The sequence below is a fragment of the Engystomops pustulosus genome, chromosome 2, assembly GCF_040894005.1.
Source record: "Engystomops pustulosus chromosome 2, aEngPut4.maternal, whole genome shotgun sequence".
NCBI classification, from domain to species: Eukaryota; Metazoa; Chordata; class Amphibia; order Anura; family Leptodactylidae; genus Engystomops; species Engystomops pustulosus.
Genome location: NC_092412.1, coordinates 147,677,067 through 147,699,030, shown reverse-complemented (window position 1 = coordinate 147,699,030; position 21,964 = coordinate 147,677,067). Strand labels below are relative to the sequence as shown.

Below are 21,964 nucleotides of genomic sequence, written 5' to 3'. Positions count from 1 at the left end.
AAGCAAATTGCTTATGTTTGGACACATTGGGGCACATTTACTAATGGTCCGAACGCCGCACTTTCGTCGGGTTTCTTGAATATTTCTCTTTTGCCCTGAATCGCCTCAGGTTTTTGGCGCACGCGATCGGATTGTGCCGCATTGGCACCGGCTTGCATGTGACAGAAATAGGGGGGCGTGGCCGTTGGACAACCCAATGGATTCGGACAAACCGTGGAATTTAAAAAAGGAAATGTGTCGCAAGACCAAGCACCCACATGCACCAGGGAGAAGCAGGTGAACTCCGGCGGACCTCGGCGCAGAAGTGACACATGCAGGAACTCGGACGCACGATCTTAGTGAATCGTGCCGGACCCGAATCCTCCTTGGACATTGCACCGCGTAAATCTGCCCCAGTGTGCTCTATGCAAAACACATTACTCTCTGTGTAGACTGTGCAGGAAAACTAGCAAAGGAATAAATATGAAGGAAAGCAGAATAAATATGAAAAATGTGCAATTATTTATTAGGATATGAAGTTTGAGCAAAACAAAAATGATAACTACATAAACTAAAAGTATATATTTTTTTCTTGATTGATCTCATGTGCTCATGGAAATCTGATATAATTGACATATTTTTGAAACAATAAAATGCACCTTATTATAAGATACACCCCAGATTTAGTCCACAAAAATGGTAAAAATGTAAATGACACAAATTAAAATTTTGCTGGTGGTCAATATTAGTAACGTTAGTGATCTATTCCATTGCCTCATTTCCAAGGGCAGTGAGAGTAAGTTTATATACAGATTTTAACATGAAAAGAAAGAAATGAGATGTATTAAGGACAAAATCATTTTTATTCAGTTATATAACAATTAAAAACAAGGAGAAAATGGACACAAACAATTAAAACCCTCTCTCAGAATGTAATAGAGATATATACATGCAGTAATGTGACCTCATGGCTCCAAAAAAAAAAACTAGGTAGGTAATAATCCACCCATAGAAAATTTAGTTACGGTATAGATGTAATATATTAGAGCTAAATTATAATAAATAATTAGCACATTCAAATATAATACAATAAGGACATATACTTGGTTACATTACCGTGATAAAATAAACGAAGCAACCAATCTGAGAGGGAAGGAAGGAACCCCACGTGTATCACCTGGTATACAGGCTTCCTCAGGGGATTTGGTATCCCCTCTCAGATTGGCTGCTTCATTTATGTTAACCAAGTATATGTCCTTATTGTATTATATTTGAATGCACTAATTATTTATTAGAATTTTTGCTCCAATATATTACATCTGTTCCTACATTTTCTATGGATTGATTTTTGGAGCCATATGGTCAAATTGCTGCATGTTATCTCTAATACATTCTGAGAGAGGGTTTTGATTCTTTGTGTCCAGTTTCTTCTGGCTCGTTAGTTGTTTTTAATCGTCATATAACTGAATAAAATGATCTTGTCCTTCATATACATCTCATTTCTTTCTTTTCATGTTGAATGTATTATTTGATGTGTGGACAAAATACTATACACACAACTAGTCCTTTTGCTCTTCTAATTGTGACATACACACAGCACTGCTACATACACACTCTTACAACACTTCTACATACATACCCTTTCATACAAACATATGATTTCTCCAGTCCTGTTTTTCCAAGCTGTATGAATCTGTATATTTGTGACGTTTTTCATCTGTATGTGCACATGTGTCACTGCAGCCGTAATGTATTCTTATAAAATACGGTGGGCTGGCAAATGATAGTTGGCTGATGGATGGATGACTATTGGCTGGCTGACAGGATACCCCTCCCACTGGTTTTGGTCTCCCTGGATACTGCACATATATACTGCAGCATACGGTGCACAACTGTATGCAGAATGTATGCTACATGTACTTCAATCATTCTCATAGACTTCAATGGGTCGTACAAAAATACTGAAGAAAATAGCACATGTTCCTGGTTCGGTGGACAATATGGCCATTTAAATGGATGTCCAAATTGCCTATTGAAATAAATGTGGCCATATACTACCTATGGGGTGCAGAGGGGTGGCTGTCCATTCATAAAGCATTTACAATAGAATTCAATAGGAGACATGAATGGGTGAAGTACTTTATCAGCACTTTACCTGATAACTTTAGCCAGAGACACCAACTCCTAAATCTTTGCCAGTTATCCACCAACCTTTAAAGGAAAGCTACCATCAAATTCAAGTATGATAAAACAGGAACACTTATTCACAAGGAAATTTGTTATCCATGGTCTCCTTACTTCTAAAATCAAGGTTTAAAATTATGCTAATGCTATTGTTACCAAAGCCCCCCGTGCTGCAGATTCACAAGCTGTTACAGTCCTCCCACTGTGTGCTGAAACACCCTTTGCAGATTACACCAGGCAGAGGGAAGAGGAAGTGTTGAAGGTCAGAGGGGGAGGCTGAGACCGTCTAACAACCAGTGAAGCTGCAGCACCTGAATAAGTGTGCCTGGTTTATCATGCTTGATTTTGATGGTAGATTTCCTTTAACAATGGCAGCCAGCACAATGGATGGCATTTATAAAAATCAACAAACAAATTAGTGATATCTCACGCCAGATGTTGATCCTAGTTGCCAGAATCCAATTATAGATAAAGTAAAAAAAAATATCAGCAGGACTCCAGGATTTAATCAAAAGTCTTCCTTTATTCATCAGAAGTATGGTGTAACGTTTTCGACCGTATAGTTCTTTATCAAGCATACTGAATGTATACATACACTTGACCTTAAAGTAAATCACTTTTCTCCACAATTTTGTTTTGCAAAAGTTTTGCAATGCAAAAGTTGAACAAAGAACATCTGGTTTCTGCAGCAATTGAACTTGCTGATGAAATCCCCGGTGTATGTCCATGGTCAATGGGGGTCAAAATGGGGGTCATTCTCAATATTGGGTTACAAGAACTATAAATAATGCCACTTAAGTGGGGGCCTTGTAAGGATTTTGCTGTGTCTCTTGCAGCTTCATATTCATGGCAAAAAGTGACAGAAAAATGGAAACACTATTGTATGGAATATTGGGGGTCATTTACAAAGGGTCCGATTTGCGCATTTTCGTAGGGTTTCCCATATTTTTCCGATTTGCAGCGTTTTTCCCTGAATTGCCCCAGGATTTTGGCGCACAATCGGATTGTGGCGCATCAGCACCGGCTTTCACGCGACAGAAAATGGGGACGTGGCTGTTGCAAAAAACCCGACTGATTCGGAAAAAACGCTGAATTTTTTTTACAAAAAAGTGAAGCTTGACACGCGCTTACCTGCACCAGGAATAGGATAGTGAACTCCTGCGAACTCCGGCGGACTTTAGCGCAGCAGCAACACTTGGTGGACATTGGGCGCACTACCTTAGTGAATCGCCGGAAGACCCGAATCCTCGACGCGCCGCTGGACCGCAACAGGACCGAGTAAGTAAATGTGCCCCATTGTGTACAGTTTTGGACACCAGTTTATAAAAAAGAACCTAGTACAACTGGGACAGGTGCAGAGGAGAGCAACCTAGATTATTAGATGAATAGGGGGACTGGAATAGTATAATAGATTACTAAACTTGGGGTTATTCAGCTGAGAAAACAGACGATGAGGGGAGACCTTATTACAATGTACCAGTACCTGAATGGCCAGTACAAGGGTCTCTCCAAAGATCTTTTTATAGGCCGGTGACCAGGACAAGGGGGCAACCTCTACACCTAGAGGAGAGGCGGTTCTACCATAGACAGCGATTCTTTACTGTAAGAGCAGTGAGACTATGAAACCCTCTGCACGGGAGGTTGTTTTGGCAGCTACTTTGTACATGTTCAAGTGAGCAAAAATATCACGAGTTATGGGGAAATAACATTTGTTTAAGTATTATATATTGGACTTAATGGACTTGCATCTCTTTCCAACCTTATATACTATGATACTGTGATTTAATGTAATTATTACTTTTTATTTAAGATTTTCTACCTACAGATCATGAATGACCACCTTACCTTTAGCATTATTACAGTGTTTCAATGTTTCTTGGAGTGCTATTTGTAAATGTTACCAAAACTTGTTTCTCATGTATAAATAACAACCATGTTGTGCAACTGTGGGTTTTAATGCCATGGCTTCCTCTTTGAAGAGCATAAGCTTTACAAATCCACAATAAAGCTGTGATGGACAGGTCACGCTTTTTAAAAGTACAGAATGCGAAGCAAGAGTAGTTGTGTATTACAGTAGTCTATAACTTTAGTGACACCCACCTCTTCTGCCTGTATTCACAGCATTTCCATTTTCCCATCCTTTCCTCAGCCACATCTAACAGTCATACCAATGCAATCCACCAACTTCTTTCCTATTGTGACGTTCCAGATCCCTTAAGGATACAAAGGATCAATAAGCTTTCATTACATTTGATAGATATTCATTGTAAACGCGGGTTCCAGGAGGCACAGGAAGTGATATAGAGTTGTCCACACGACCTCCATTATGGCACAACCCTGAATGGCCAATAGTCCACTTTCACTCGCCTCAGTGAAACAAAGCCCTGCCAGCACCGTAGTTCTGCCACCAACTCTTGTTAGACATACAGTAACCCCACTGTAATGGGATAATATCGGGGTCAGCCTAGGTAGCGTATATTTAACCGAGACACATTCATCTGGATTTGTGGATCGAGATAAAAGGACGCAGGTTAAATTTACATATTTAATCACCTTAAGTGCACACTAGAGAATACAGTACACACAAGATAATATGTGTACAGTAGAGTACAAGTTACACCTGGAGTAGATAAAAAGTATAAGAAATCAAATGAAAGTCAATTTCCCTGTCTTGCACCAATGAGGAGGGATGGTCAGCACTTCCAAATTCTTCCTGCCTTCCTTTACTCCCAGAATAAGAACTATGGCCGCAGGGTTCATTTGCTTTCACAAACTTTGTAGACACCCCCCACCAGGTGGGTGCAATAACATCTCCTACCTGGGTCAGCTCCAGAACCTTGGGTGAATTTTTGAACATCTCAATGGGAGGTCATAGGACAATGATCCCAGTGCCATCAGACCTGTCTGCAGCTCTAGCATATTTTGAGATCAAACATGACCCACAACCTATGATCCCATTGATATCTCCTCAACCGAGGCCTCCAGTAGTAGGCCTCCAGTAGATAGTGAATTTGTGAATTTTATGAATTTGTGGAATTTCAAGCACATGGAACCTATACCAATCAATGGTTCTGGCACCAAAATTATACACTGGACAAAGCAGTAAGCAGACCTATAGGTTTGAGAAAAACTGAATTATTGTATAGTGGCCATGAATAGGCACCTATTAAGGAATGCAACATGGTCCTATCCTTGATACTGTGGATGATGACTTTTGCTTTTAGCTCCAAACATTGGATGGGTTGGGAGCCCCATTGCTCAAATATGGATGATCTATCCTGTGTATAGGTAATCATTATAACTTTTCAAGGGATTTCTAAAATAAACCTTTAAAGATCTGTAATTGCAATTTACAGATGTATGTATGTTTTATAACATGGTTCATACTCTATACACAGGAATCAGAAGATGAAGGCTGGTGGCAAGGGGAGCTTAATGGAAAAATTGGTTTGTTTCCAGATAACTTTGTCATATTGATACCTACAAACTCACAAATTGTAAGTGTAAATAGTTCTTTTGTTGGGTAAATATGCAATTTATGGAAGCCATGTGCAGTTTAATATTTTGGCCCAAATTACTTCCCATGATCAGATATTGATTCATTTTATCATACATGTACATTTTTGTAATGTGTTAAGCGACCCCTGATCATGGGTGCTTCCCTTTGCAGATGTTTTGCTGATCAAATCTGTAGACATTCCACCACCTACATGTATGACTAAATCACTATCTGTGTTACATTTTGAACATCTTATGTTCCAATTCCGGTGTCATCACACACTTTTGTAATAGCCTGAGGTGTAAAACAAAGTTTTTATCATTTAACTGAACTGAGTAACACACAGCACTTCCTGTTATTAACCACTGTATGACAGCAATCTGTTGCACCACAAAACAGTTTAGCAGTTTTCATATACCAGTTTGTGTGGTATAGATTTCTTAAACCGATAGTCAGTGCCTTCAAATCACCAGTAGTAATTTGTACTAATAACAGTCACAAATACTCAGCATGTTATTGGTTTGTAATTATCTGCTGTCATAAAAGAAATATTCTTCAAAATGTAATATTAACATGATTTAAAAAAAATACTATTGTGAAACTAGAGTGAAAACTAGAGATACAACTGCTAGTACAATAGCTGTCCTCTAGAAGAAAAAAAGAAAACTATCAAACAAGTGCAACCTGTAGGTAGCTTTCCTGTAAGCCTGTGTCAGAAAATAGTCTGCTGCCACAATCTTCCTGGAAATGATTCTTTGTTGCTAAAATCCACATACATACTGTACATATTGCATGCATTTACAGCCTTCCTCCATTCATAGAGGACCAGAAATACATAAATGCATATTCTTAAGCTTGCTATGATGCAATAACTGAATCCTTTCTCACAAATATATAACAATCAGCTTCTCCTGCTTTATAACATGCCGCAGATTGAACAGTATTTGTTTTACAGAGATTAAACTAGACTAGTTCGGTAATTTTGGAGTCCTTTAAATGGCTTGAGGCCCTCAGTAGGATCCGGTAGTTGGCCTAGGGTTCCCCAGTTAAATTCTGGGGGCCCACCTACTCCTACATGGAAATATTATCTGTTAATTCTTAGGCCACATTTACACAATGCATTTTCATTGCCTTTTCAAAGGCACAGAAAATTCATCAGGCATCCCAAAACACATCAGTATTAATGTTCAAATACATTGGGGGTCATTTACTAAGGGCCCGATTCGCGTTTTCCCGACGTGTTACCCGAATATTTCCGATTTGCGCCGCTTGTACATGAATTGCCCCGGGTTTTTGGCGCACGCGATCGGATTGTGGCGCATCGGGGCCGGCATGCGCGCGACAGAAATCGGGGGGGCGTGGCCGAACGAAAACCCGACGTATTCGGAAAAACCGCCGCATTTAAAAACCGAAAATGTGTCGCTTGGGGAGCGCTCACCTTCACCTTCTATGGGATGGTGCATTCCGGGGCGTTAAGATTATTTTCGGCGCTGCAGCGCCACCTGGTGGACGGCGGAGGAACTACCATCTTAAATCCCAGCCGGACCCGAATCCTGTGCAGAGAATGCGCCGCTGGATCGCGAATGGGCCGGGTAAGTAAATGTGCCCCATTGTGTGAGCACAGGCTATGGCCATGTTCACTAATGCGACTGAATTGCGTTTTAAAATGCATTTCAAGTGCAGCTGAAGTTACTCCTCCCTGAACGCAGATGGGTTCAGACCTAAATTCTTGTGTTCTGCCATGTTAAAATAACAATTGTTGCTACTTACCAGGCACAGGCATTTAGGTCTATACACATCTGCATTCAGGGAAGACACCAGAGGCACTTGAAATACAATTAAATCTTGAGATCATGGACTTAAAGGACATCTACCACCAGACTGAAGGATTGTAAACCAAGCACACTGACATACAATCAAAAAAGTATTTAAAAATTTGCAAACATCTATGGAGCCCAAAACCCCTCAGGCTCATTTGCATAATTTTAAAAGCCTTTTTTTAAACCAGGGCATAAGAAGCTAAGAAAGTTCAGATCCTGCCAGAATGGACACATACCAGTATATCAGTGGGCTTAGTTTACAATCCTTCATCCTGGTGGTAGGTGTCCTTTAAGAACCAGTATTAGGTAGGACCTCTAAGCAATCGGTCCTTCATATTTTAGTCCCATCATCTCATCCTCATATTGTGGCCCTTATCTCTCTCTCATATTGTGGTCTCTCTCATGCCCTCCTCATTGCGTGGCCTCTCATTTCCCCCTCATATTGTGACCCCTCTCATCTTCTCCTAGTATTGTGGCCTCTCATATCCTTCTCATATTGTGGCCTCTCATCTCGCCCTCATATTGTGACCCCTCTCATCTTCTCCTAAAATTGTGGCGTCTCATATCCTCCTTATATTGTGGCCTCTCACCTCCCCCTTATATTGTGGTCCCTAAACTCCCCCTCATATTTTGGCCCATCATCTCCCCCTCATAGTGTTGCCTCTCACCTCCCCCTCATATTGGGACACCTCATCTCCCCCTTATCTAGTGGGCTCCCATCTCCCCTCATATTGTGGTCCATCATCTCATCCTCATCTTATGGCCTCTCATCTCTGCTCATCTTGGGCCCCTCTCATCTCCCCCTCCTTCTGTGGTACCTCCACACCTCCTCCATTTCTTGTTTTAAATACATTTTTAAATAATAAAAAACACATACCTATCTATTCCCATTCCCCAGCAGCTCTCCTCTTCATCTGTGCTGTGACGCCGGCAGATGTGATAACATTATGACATGGCGCCTGCGCCATCACAGCCACAGGGGAACAATGATCATGAGGAGAGCTGATTACTCACTCATTGTCTTCATCATGATATTCAATAGAGTTGAAATCCTACCACTGGTGGCAAAGGTTAGCTACGGCTGGGGGGCGGGGTTATCATGGGCAGGGGGCGGGCCTAACTGCTTTGGGGTCCACCGGTGGCCCAGTCCGACCCTTTACTAGTATATAGCCCACCCATGTTTCTAAATCATGAAACATCAGCACATTTACTTATGTCTTCTTTTTATTATTACCATTTTTAGAAAGTCAACAAGCCTCCTACACGAACTGCCACGCTGAAAGGACCAGGTAACCTATCAACAGAGCATGTCCCATAAATATCCACATAGAAATAACAAACTAATAAATATATCAATACACTAGTATCTGTGCCTTTTACATCGCTAAACTATTAAGGATAGGGCATAATTTGAAGTGTTGTAGAAGGTGTAATTGCTCACATGCACTGGTGCCATTAGGTTTCTCTATAAACAGAGACAAATGATGAAACATTATAGGTCTGGTCCTGATCACGCACTGAGGTGCAGCAGCTTCATGTTAATAACCTTTATAGAGCATTATACATTTCTAAATTATTCTTTTGGGATAATTAATGCAAACTGTATACATAGTTTAATTTTTACTCATCATTTTAGTAAAAAAGGATACAACCACTGTGGACCACAAGCCACCTGTGAATAGACCACAGTCACCAAGTGGTACTTCCAGTGCTAAATCCACAGGACAGAAAGGTAAATCAAATAGGTCTATTGCTTCTCATGGCAGTGTACACCTACCACAATCCCCTAGGCACTACCTCTGTGTAACTAACGTAACAGTATCAGTATTTGGATCTATATTTGACCTTGAAACAAACAGCCAAAAACAGAAGAAAACTCACTGGCTTACCCCTTCTCCTGGTGTAGATATAGTGTCTTCATGCCAGCTAACGGCAGGTGCTCAGGAAAATCGTCCACAGTCCACAGACCAACAATGGCAAAAAAATTAAGAAAATCCAGCACTCTAAACCACACTGGAAATCAGATGTATGTGAAATCTTCTTTTATTCAATAAAAATACATGCTGACAGACGTACAGGCTGGTACAACTGATCAACGCAACACAAAGTGTCTTAATCATGATCTGTCGAAACCTGTTGATCAGTTGTACCAGCATGCCTGTCAGCATGTATTTTTATTGAATAAAAGAAGATTTCACATACGTCTGATTTCCAGTGTGGTTTAGAGTGACAGATTTTCTTAATTTTTTTGCTATATTTTACCTTGACCACAAGCACATCTTCTTTTGTATATTAATTCCCCAGCAGAAGCCGTCAACCCACACGAGAAGACATTTAGAAACGTGCTCAAAGGGGGTGCATAAACTAATATGTAAAATGAAAAGTTATCTCACAGCCACACTCTTCAACCATGCACAATCCTGCCCTATTAACACTGTAGCAGTGTTCTTAGTAGATGTGGGACCATGTTCTGTGTAAACCGACGGTCTTGTTCCAATTTTTGTCTTGCCCGTGCAAATTTAGTGTGTCAATCCGGGTCATCCTCGTTGAGATGCTGGTGGAGTCACATAAATGCATAAGGCCTTATACTGAAATTAAAGTTATATCTGCAAGATTTTTCACCTCGCCTTTTTTTTTTCTTTTACTAATAGACACATTACAACTTACAGTTAATTTTGAGCAGCTGACACAAAGTATAACAGAAAGTTCAGCAACATTTATTTGTTGAGTGATTAGGTGTATAACAGCTCCTTAGATAAGCATAGATTACTTTACTTATCACTATTGCTTGATGCTCCCATCCTGTCTTCCACTAGGATGTTTGCTGGCATTATGGAAAAAATACTTTGAATTATATTTTCTTACATCAAAATCCATCACAATAAACCAGGGGCACTTACTCATATATGCAGGCACTATGACTGTCATAATCTTCCCATATTTGTTATCCATAGCCTCCTTCCTTGTAAAATCAATGTATAAAATTATGCTAATGAGCCAGAAGGGCTCCGGGGGCATTACCCTTGCTCCTCTGAGCTGTGGCTTCTCGGGGATGATATGCATTAACTTTTTTTTTTACTCTTTGGTAGCAAAAACGGACAATTCTACTATGGACCTCAAACCTCTTGTGAACAATTCACAGCCACCCACTGCCATCTCCACAGGACAGAAAGGTAGAAAGTGTCATCGAAGGCAATTCTTCTTCTGACTGTTTTACTCTACATGTTTCTTCCATCTGTGCTATATCTTTAGCTCCTTTTGTTGTCTTTGTGACTGCACTTCTTTCCATAAAATGATTCTAAATAGGACTGTCACAGCTATAGAAGTAATAAAAGTTTTTTCTATATTATTTTAAAACATATTCCTTGTTCAATGATGGTAATAATATTGATCCTAAAGTGGCCATAATTATTACAATGAGTTCAGTTTCAGTTACAATACCCTTTATAGGACAGATGTATAGCAGGATATCTGGGATAGCAAGACCTTATCCAAGACATCGCTTTGCATTTTATAAACCTCTTTATACTTTATTTAACAGACAGCGATTACACAAAACAACTATTGTTGGCTTTATGGCCTTTATGATCTTGTATATTGCACATACAGAAAGGAGTAGACTGTCTTTCCCTCTCTAACTGTGTAACATTGATTATTTTTTGGCACTTTAAAGATATGGGATGATACCGCAATAGAGGATACGCACCAAGCACTTTATTATGTGTGATTTATTTGCTTCCCACTTGGCCTATATAAGTGATTGTTACGTATTTTATATCAAAGGAAACCTTAACATCTACTATTTGCAATATACAACACTGGTTGATAACACTTTGTTGTATACTAGTATGAGACCTTTGGTATTATTGATATGTTATTAAAGGAAACCTACCACCACGGATCTAACTATAAAGGTAGATCGGGTGGAAGGGGCATCTATAGGATGTGAGCATAGCTATTTTAAGTGCAAATACTCACATGCATGCAATCTTTTAATAACTTTTATTTCCCTAATATGCATATTTTCTAAAGAGCCTACTGGGGCCTGGAGTAGCCGGAGCTGAGGCTACACGGCGCAGCTATTCTACGCCCCAGTAGCCTCTTTGACCCACCTACCAGATGTCTTTGGCACGCAGCTCTGAAGAGCTGCACACCCTCATCCACAAAGCCAGCCGTCTGCGCATGCGCAGAACAGAAGACTGCGTCTGTGTGTTCACTGCTCCGAAGCCGAGCTACTGTGCATGCGCAGATGGCAGGATTTGCTGACGAGGGTGCGAAGCTACTCATAGCTGCGCGCCAAAGACATCTGGTACGAGGGTCAAAGAGGCTGTGTAGCCTCAGCTCTGGCTACTCCACGCCCCAGTAGCCTCTTTTGAAAATCTGCATATTAGGGAAATAAAAGTTATTAAAATATTGCGGGACGTGAGGATTAGCCCTTAAAAGGGCTATCCTTACGTCCTATAGATGCACCTACCACCCAATCTATCCTTATAGGTAGATCTGTGGTGGTAGGTTTCCTTTAAAGAGGCAGTGCTGCCACCATATGAGGTATTAGATTCTGTCATTGTAAATTCCGTTTTTTCCACTATCCCTGTCCTGATGTTGTTGTGTGTCCCCCCAGTACAGTGTGTTTGTTCAAACTCTTTTCTGTCTTGTATTTCTTAACATAATAAAATGTTCATGTTTTTTGACAACAAAAAATGTGGTTTAAGTCTGGCTTTTTTAGATCCCTAACAGTAGTCATTGCTGCAGTCATCACTGACTAATGGATCATTATCCAACTATTATGTAAAGAGAAAAAATAAAGTTAAAAAAAAAACAATAAAGTCTAAAAAAAAAAAGCACACCACACAAAAATTGTCTGCCTTTAAAAAAAAAAAAAGTTACATGCACACATTTTGTACCTCCAAACCTGTACTATCCCAGGCTAGTATAATGGTATTTATTCAGTTCGGCTTATACTCAAGTCAAAAAATGTGCTCGGCTTATTCTCAAGTCAAGAAAAAAATAAAGTCAAAATTCACCTTCCGGCGCCCCCCACAGTTCTTCTTTTGTTCCGTCGGCAGTGACAGGTCCATGCACAGCGGGCATGCAGCTATGATGTCAGCCGCTGCTGACATCATAGTGTGCGCCAGCCGGGCGCACGGACCCAGACCTGTCGCTGACCTGGAGCTGAAGCAAAAAGAGGACCTGCCTGCGGCATCAGAAAGGTGAGTACTTAGTTTATTTTTTCTTTGCTGCGCATATTCAGGGCTGGCTAGCTATATATTACGTGGGGGCTAGCTATATATTACACGGGGTTGGCTATATACAACACGGGGGCTGGCTATGTACTAAAGGGGAGTGACAGGTTATATACTAAAGGGGACTGGCAGGGTATATACTAAAGGGGGCTAGCTAGATAATAAAGGGGACTGGCTGGCTATATACTACAGGAGAATGGCGGGCTATATACTACAGAGGGCTGGCTATATACTACAGGGGGCTGGCTATATACTACAGGGGGCTTTCTGTCTATATACTGGAAGGCTGTGACTAATGCATTTCCCACCCTCAGCTTATACTCGAGTCAATACGTTTTTCCAGTTTTTGGTGGTAAAATGAGGTACCTCATAAGCTTATACTAGGGTCAGTTTATAATCGAGTATATATACGGTAAATCACTTTAAAAATCACTTTTATCATATACATTTGGTAAATATGTATTAATATAATTCTGAAATGTGTTTTATATATTCTGTATGTAATGAATAAGTAGACAATAAGGGTAATTTTGTGCCTAAGTCTTGTTAAAAGAGGGTAACATTTTGAATCAGATAATTACAAAATCGTGCAGTAATCGTCACAAGAGACCTCATACCTCTAACTTCAGCAGTAGTAGCTTTCAGCCCACACAGGAAAAACATTGGTATATGAGTATAAAGCAGGTGGAAACTCCTTCAGGTATTTGCAAGAAACAGAGCTCTCTTCAGCAATATTTCTATGTTTTGTGCCTTCAGATATTTATGACTTGAAAAAATTACAATGTGTGCTATATTTATGTTAATGAAAGTAATGATTGTGCGATGGGCTCTTTAATACACACTTTCTCACCATTTTTAAAGTTGCCAAAATGGATACACCCACAACGGACCAAAAGACATCTGCAAACAGGCCGCAGTCACCTAGTTCCAATGCTACAGCTCAAAAAGGTAGGAGAAATTCTGGTTTTACAAGGAGCTAGTATTGATATTAATATATGTGCAAGGACCATTTTTTGAATGTCCATTTCTTCAGTTCTCACAATAGAGAGAAAATCGGTTGAAACCATTCTAGTTCAGATGTTATAGTGGCTTTGTCCTATGTAACGGCCCATAGTACATATGCAGTATAAACATGTCTTTGCATTACAAAATAGGAAATTAGTGATTATAACTTAGTACTTTTTAAGTCATAGATTTTGTTTAAACTACTTTTGTCTACTTCCTCTTATGTACTTCAATGTGACTGAAGTGCCAAACTCATAGGTATAATATGAAGTTACATTTGTGCAAATTGAATCTTATGGTTCCTGTAAATCAAATCTCTAAGGCATGAACAATATAAATATCTTTCATGACAATAAGACTATGTTCACAATCTGTCTATGTTCTTGACAAACAGAACCCAATTCTATTGATGTTATGGGTTTGATTAATTGCCCATTTTTGTAAATCCTTATACTTTCTCTAACTGTAAACCTCGTGAACGTGACAGTCCTTAGACGCTAATGGCAAAATTCTGCCCAGAAATTAAATGGCCAAAATACTGAATCTCAATATCCTACTACTGTAAATATTCTGGTTTACAGTTTACAAATAGACACCTAAGAAAAAATGCAAAAATCATGTCTTGCTATAATCTAGCTATTATTTCTCGAATAGCAACAGGAAATATTTTTTTGAGGGTGAAGTTTATGCAAATACACAAGAGTTGTGAAATAACTCATGTAGCCTACAGGGAGCAGAGAACATACTTTTACAATATACTGAATGATTTAGAGTTCAAAAGAATATTGCCTGTACAGTACAGCAGAAGGTGTACTGCTGAGTGTAATTTTGTACTCTGTGCTGCATTAGCCTGAACTCTGCCTTATTCTACGTTTCTTCCACACCCGCATGTCTTCTATTGATTGAGTTAAAGTGTACCTTTCACCAGAAATGTAATTTTTAGCTGGTATCAGGTTCCAATAACCTATGTTATGAAGATTTAAAATGCCTTTGTCAGCATTCTGAATCATTTCAGTACTTTATATAAGTTTAATTCACATCAGATCGCTCCCTACTGGCAGTATGTGACAAGTCCCCAGCTGGGAACGGCAGCTGTACCCTGTGTCTCATGCATTCTTCCTCTACTCCCCATCATCCTCCTCCCTCCCCTGCCTGCTCAATTCACATGGCAGAAGGTGGGGAGGGGTGAGGGAGCTGCATGAGTGTGGAGGAGAGAAGATGCATACAGGTTGCAGATGCCCCCTCCCTGGGACTCAACCCACACTGCTTGCAGGGAGCCATGTAATTTGAAATGTTTCAGAATTTTGATAAAGGCATTTTTAAAATTAGCATAGCATAGTCTATTGGAACCTATCACAGGTCACCTTTTCTGGTGACAGTTTCACTTTAAGTTTGCTGTGATGGACAGATATTTCCTCCAATCACTTCCTGGACAAGGACTCTGATATCTGATAAGACCTTTGTCTTTCTACCATTTTCTAAACTTCATGAGGTCCAATGGATTTCCCTTGTGGTACATGTCATTTTGCATAATGAAACATTTTTAGCCTGACTCTGTGACGGATGCACCTAAAGGAGCCTCTGATGTAATTAACGTGGCCTACAAATAACAGTAGAATTATTAAACACATAAGAAAACCATTTAAAATATTACAGTTAATATATGATGAAATATACTATTATCCATCATTTTATATTACTTCTTTTAGAGTCAAAAGAAAATAAAGTAGACCATGTTCCCAAGGTGGTTCATCAACCAGGAAAGAAACCAGCACCACCTCCACCAGTACCAGCCAAGAACAAGCCCAACTCCAACCAAGGCAACAAGTGAGATTTTAATCTCATATACACTTAATCTAATAAAAGCGCTACATACAAATGAGGATTCTTAATCTAGTTAAGTCATATTTAAAGAAAATAAAAGTATTATTTTGTTTGCTTTATACTGACATATGATTAAATGCCTAAAGCCACAACTAGCTAGTTACCTTACTGCATATTGGCATATTGTAGTTTCCACTTTCACGCATGGCTCATAGCGGCTGATAAGGGGACTCAATGGTGGACATGTATCTTTATTCCTGGTGGGGTTTTTTCTTAAATTTTTTTAGACTTTATGTTGTTTTATGACTTTCACTGAGACTTTTGCAATCTTTTCTCAAGAAAACCTGTCCATGGGCATAACTACAGTGGTAGCAGCTATAGCATCTGCTATGGGGCCTGTAGTGTCAAGGGGCCCCATCATTCAACCTGACAGTTTTTACATTCATTATTTCTGCTAGTCAAATTGTCTCATTTTTGCAACTTTTGTCATTTTTGCAACTTTTTTGCGACTTTTTACTCCGTTGTTTCTCAATTACACCTTGGTCTGCTCCTTGTGCAGTGTGTCTTATGTATCTTAGTTTTCCAGATGTTCCGTGCGACTTTTCACTTATGTATCACTTTTTTTGCTTATTTTTTTTACTTTTCAGGCACAAATCTGCACCTGGTCCAGGGAAGGTGCAAAGGAAGGGGTTTTGTTTGTGGACCCTATTTTAACATGTTAATTGAAATAATTTCACATGCTTTAAATGTAAAAATTTTCAAGAATGTGGGGAAAAATAATTAAATTTGCGTAGATTCAAATCTGAAACAAATAGGCCCGCCTGACAGGCTATATGCGTGGGGCACTTTTGGTCTCTCCCCTCCTACCTGGACCTTATCTTTATGGTAATATGATGAATTAATAATATTTTATATTTAATTGTTGCTTGGTGATGTAAAAAAAAGTCAGTACCAATTTAAGAATCAAGTACTTTAAAAAATGTGCGTGAAAAACGCAAAAACGCTAATGACTCCAAGGAACAAAGGACCAAAAAACGCAGCAAAAAATATCAGTTTTTCACGCATTGCACCCTGACGTGATCTGCAATGCAAGTGTGGAAGAGGCCTTATAGTAACATGCGTTACTGCAGTATCATAGTATCATAGTATATAAGGCTGGAAGGAGACGCAAGTCCATCAAGTCCAACCTTTAAGAATTAAATAAATGTTTTATCCCCATAACCGTGATATTTTTGCTCTCCAGAAAGGCATCCAGGCCCCTCTTGAACATGTACATAGAGTCCGCCATAACAACCTCCTGCGGCAGAGAGTTCCACAGTCTCACTGCTCTTACAGTAAAGAACCTTTGTCTATGGTGATGGTAAAATCGCCTCTCCTCTAGGCGTAGAGGATGCCCCCTTGTCCTGGTCACAGGCCGAGGTATAAAAAGATCTTTGGAGAGATCCTTGTACTGTCCGTTCAGGTATTTGTACATTGTAATGAGGTCTCCCCTCAGTCGTCTTTTTTCTAAACCGAATAATCCCAAATTTTTTAATCTGTCAGTGTATTCTAGTTCCCCCATTCCCCTAATAATCCTGGTTGCTCTCCTCTGCACTCGTTCCAGCTCTACTATATCCTTTTTATACACTGGTGCCCAAAACTGTATACAATATTCCATGTGTGGTCTGACCAGGGATTTGTATAAGGGCAAAACTATGTCTTTATCATGAGAATCTATTCCTCTCTTGATACATCCCATTATTTTATTTGCTTTAGCAGCAGCCGCCTGGCTCTGGTCACTAAAATTAAGTTTACCATCCACTAATATCCCCAAGTCCTTTTCAGCTTCAGTTTTACTAAGCAATTGACCGTTTAGAACATAATTATACTTTTTGTTTCCATGGCCCAAGTGCATAACTTTACATTTATCTACATTAAACCTCATCAACCATTTCTCTGCCCATCCCTCAAGCTTCCACAAATCCCTCTGTAATGCTAAACTATCGACCTCAGTATTTATTACTTTACACAGCTTAGTATCATCTGCAAATATTGAAACTTGACTGTGTAAACCCACTACAAGGTCATTAATAAAAATATTAAAAAGAAGTGGCCCCAATACTGACCCCTGTGGCACTCCACTGGTAACATCAACCCAATCTGAGAATGTGCCATTAATGACCACCCTCTGTTTTCTATCACTAAGCCAATTACTTACCCAAATACACAGATTTTCTCCTATTCCCAGCAGTCTCATTTTATATACCAACCTTTTATGTGGCACGATGTCAAATGCCTTTGAGAAGTCCAGATATACAACATCCACAGCGTCCCCCAGATCCAGTCTTGAACTTACCTCCTCGTAGAAACCAATCAGATTAGTCTTCAGAGGAAGAAAAGGAAGAAGATTTGGCACTCACCACGTAATAACATATATCTTCTTTTATTTCTTACATCGTAGACATCGTAAACAGGTACCACACAGACAGGGGAAGGGACGTGACAGCGCGGGAGCGCTAGTTAGGGACGACTCGTTTCGCGCATTAGCGCTTCATCTTGCCTGATGGCAATGAAAGGGGTTTGTCTAACCCTTTTGGCCAATTCGTCTTATGGAAAATAAGAAGAATTGCCTGATGGCAAGATGAAGCGCTAATGCGCGAAACGAGTCGTCCCTAACTAGCGCTCCCGCGCTGTCACGTCCCTTCCCCTGTCTGTGTGGTACCTGTTTACGATGTCTACGATGTCTACGATGTAAGAAATAAAAAAAGATATATGTTATTACGTGGTGAGTGCCAAATCTTCTTCCTTTTCTTCCTCTGAAGTTTGAATACTCTGTCCTGTGCTAGTCAGAATTTGAGCACCACCACTTGCATTTACTTACAGGCGATATTTTCCATAAGAAGAATTGGCCAAAAGGGTTAGACAAACCCCTTTCATTCCCGCTATAAGATCAAACTAAATAAGCTGTGCCCCATACACTCTCTTTCTATTTCAATACAATCAGATTAGTCTGACAGGACCGATCTCTCATAAACCCATGCTGACGCTGGGTTATAAGGTTGTGCACAGTGAGATACTCCAGGATAGCATCTCTAACAAACCCCTCAAATATTTTCCACACCACACCAGTTAGACTCACGGGTCTGTAGTTTCCAGGATCGCTATTTGATCCTTTTTTGTATATTGGTACCACATTTGCTATGCGCCATTCCTGTGGAACATAACCAGTCCTCAGTGAATCTTCAAATATTAAAAATAACGGTCTGTCTATCACCGTACATAATTCATGCAGAACCCGGGGGTGTATGCCATCTGGCCCAGGTGATTTATCTATCTTAGTGGTTGTGAGGCCGTACCTCTTCCTGGGTTAAACTGTTGACATTATAAAAAGAATTAACATTATACCTCATTGTGTCTTCCACCAGGGGATTTTCCTGGGTAAAGACAGTTGAGAAGGCGACATTCAGTAGATTAGCCCTTTCCTCATCTCCTTCCACCATGACCCCCATGTTATTTCTAAGGGGACCCACACTCTCTGTTTTTAGTTTCTTATCATTTATATACTTGAAAAATAATTTGGGATTATTTTTGCTCTCCCTGGCAATATTTCTCTCAGTCTCTATTTTTGCGGCCTTTATCTGCTTTTTACAGGATTTATTTTTCTCTCTATAATCCTGTAATGCCTCAGCACCTTAAACGCTTTATCTTTCTCGCTTATTGCTTTCCTTACAAGTCTAGTTAGCCACATAGGGTTTTTCTTGTTCCTTTTATGCTTTTTCCCATAAGGTATGTGTTTCTCACAGGACTTTTTCAGAATATATGAGAAAAATTCCCATTTTTGGGGGGGGGCTTTTGTCTTTGAGAACATTATCCCAGTCTATGCCTTTAAGGTCTTCCCTTAGTTGCTGAAAATTTGCCCTCCTGAAGTTTAGAGTGTTGGTTGCCCCTTCACTAACGCTCTTAGTAAAGCGTAATACAAAATCAATGATATTATGATCACTATTCCCCAGGTTCCCCCCAACTTGTAGTTTTAATACCCTATCAGGTCTGTTGGTAAGGGAAGGTCCAGCAGTGCCCCCCCTCTTGTTGGCTCCAGGACTAGTTGCGACAGGTAATTGTCTTTTGTTGTTGACAAGAACCTGCTGCCTTTGAAGGACCTGCAGGTTTCTGCCCCCCAGTCGATATCTGGGTAATTGAAGTCCCCCATGATAAGTACTTCACCTTGCTTTGAAGCCGCATCCATTTCACTTATCAGCATTTCCTCTGCTGCCTCCATTATATTTGGAGCCTTATAACAAACCCCTAGTAATATTTTATTATTCTTTTTCCCTCCTCTTATCTCAACCCATAGGGACTCCACATTTGCGTTACTGATGTCATCTCGCAGGACAGGCTTGAGGCAAGAATTCACATATAAACAAACCCCTCCCCCTTTTTTATTTATACAATCCTTTCTAAAAAGACTATAACCATCTATAGTAACCGCCCAGTCATAGCTACTGTCCAGCCATGTCTCGCTGATACCCACTATATCATATTTCTGCTCCAACATCAAGAGTTCCAGTTCCTCCATTTTGTTTGTGAGGCTTCTGGCATTTGTGTACATACACTTTATATGGTTTTCTCTGTCCGTATTCCTTTTGTCCTTATTCCCCAATCTCATTCCAGCCCCCCTTCCTCCCCCATGGACTATGACTCTTCCCAGCTCTCTATGTACACTGTCTATTTGCCCTGCACAAGTGTAGTTGCCCTCCCCCCAGGTCTCTAGTTTAAACACTCCTCCAACCTTCTAGCCATTTTTTCCCCAGAACAGCTGCACCCTCCCCATTGAGGTGCAGCCCATCCCTACTGTAGAGCCTATAGCCGACAGAAAAGTCAGCCCAGTTTTCCATGAACCCAAAACCCTCCTTCCTACACCAAATTTTGAGCCACTTATTTACCTCATTGATCTCCCGCTGCCTTTCTGGTGTGGCACGTGGTACAGGCAGTATTTCGGAGAAAATTACCTTTGTGGTCCTTGCCCTGAGCTTATCTCCTAAATCTCTGAAATCATTTTTAAGGACCTTCCACCTACCTGTTACTTTGTCATTAGTGCCAATGTGGACCATGACCGCTGGTTCCTCACCAGCCCCTCCCAGTAATCCGTCAACCCGATCCGCAACATGCCGAACCCGAGCACCCGGCAAACAACACACTGTTCGGTATGCACGGTCTTTGTGACAGATTGCCCTGTGTGGTCCCCTAATAATGAAATCTCCCACTACCAGCACCTGTCTGACCTTGCCTGTGCTCCCATTACCCTTCTTACCGGAGCAGACATTCCCCTGGTTGCTAGCGGCAACGTCTTTCTGCAGCATTGCTACCCCAGAGCTGATATCCCTCTCATCCGCCAGCCTGGCAAACTTATTGGGTGCACCAGATCAGGACTAGACTCCCTACAGCTCTTCCCTCTACCCCGCCTTCTACATGTTACCCAACTAGCTGCCCCCTCACTCTGCACCTCCATACTTCCCTCCCCACACCCATCTTCCCCAGAGAGTTTGTGCTCCAGGAGCAGCAAACTTCGTTCCATATTATCAATTGCCCGCAGCCTTGAAACTTGCTCATTTAGATCCAGAATCTGGGCTTCCAGATGAGCAATTTTCACACATCCCACACAGCAGTATTCCCCCTCGAACGGCTGTTCAAGAAAAGCATACATGGCACAGGATGTACACTGTGTAGCAATGCCACTTATGCAGTCCATTTAAAAACGCATCACAAACACCATGTGACCCCCATCCTCATATGTCTACTTTTTCTTATGCAGCACTTCTTCCTCAGTCCACTATTTAATAGTTCTGGAGTGCACTGTGTAAATGAGCCATTGAGTCTGTTTTTGATAAATGTGGGCCCTCTGTTTTTTGTATAGAGGCTTGGCACTACTCGGCAGCTTATTGGTTGTAAAGGTGCTGAACATCACAACTTATAATAGACAGGTTTGATGCTAGATTTCCGGCCACAGGGACATTTAAAATTAAAAAATATATGTTTATCGCGGACAAATTTTGTAAGCGGTGGGGGTCTTTTTTACTCTGTGGCTAAAAAAAATACAGTCATAAAAGTCTATTTGATTTGAAATTGATTGAACAGAATTCATAGTTAATGTTTATTGGTAAAGGCCACCTGACCATATGGCCACAGGCAGGTTCTTTGTTAAATTGTACCCTCAGTGTAGCAGGAATGGCAAATGCTACAATGCCCTGCATCTATAGGTCCATTTCCAGACATGCCGTGCAATAAATATAGTTCTTTCTGCACCTACACTACTGATGCCCATTGATAGGGTTGCAAATCATCCTAGTGCAGTGGTTCTGGCAATAATAGACTATGGACACATCTATGTTCTTCTGTCTCTGAACAAATTGTATAATAGCCGATCCACTAATAAT

General features: G+C 40.5%; 1 protein-coding gene across 3 annotated transcripts in view; it reads left to right on the top strand.

Moving 5' to 3' along the window:
* The window catches only part of SH3D21 (SH3 domain containing 21), a 74,099-nt gene that overhangs the window by 29,743 nt on the left and 22,392 nt on the right, over positions 1–21,964 (top strand). For all 3 annotated transcript variants that reach the window (XM_072136802.1, XM_072136800.1, XM_072136803.1), the window contains 6 exons: positions 5,562–5,660; positions 8,726–8,771; positions 9,119–9,214; positions 10,572–10,655; positions 13,587–13,673; positions 15,440–15,557. In XM_072136802.1, coding sequence (XP_071992903.1) covers positions 5,562–5,660; positions 8,726–8,771; positions 9,119–9,214; positions 10,572–10,655; positions 13,587–13,673; positions 15,440–15,557 — 530 coding nt within the window. The remainder of the gene's footprint in view (positions 1–5,561; positions 5,661–8,725; positions 8,772–9,118; positions 9,215–10,571; positions 10,656–13,586; positions 13,674–15,439; positions 15,558–21,964) is intronic.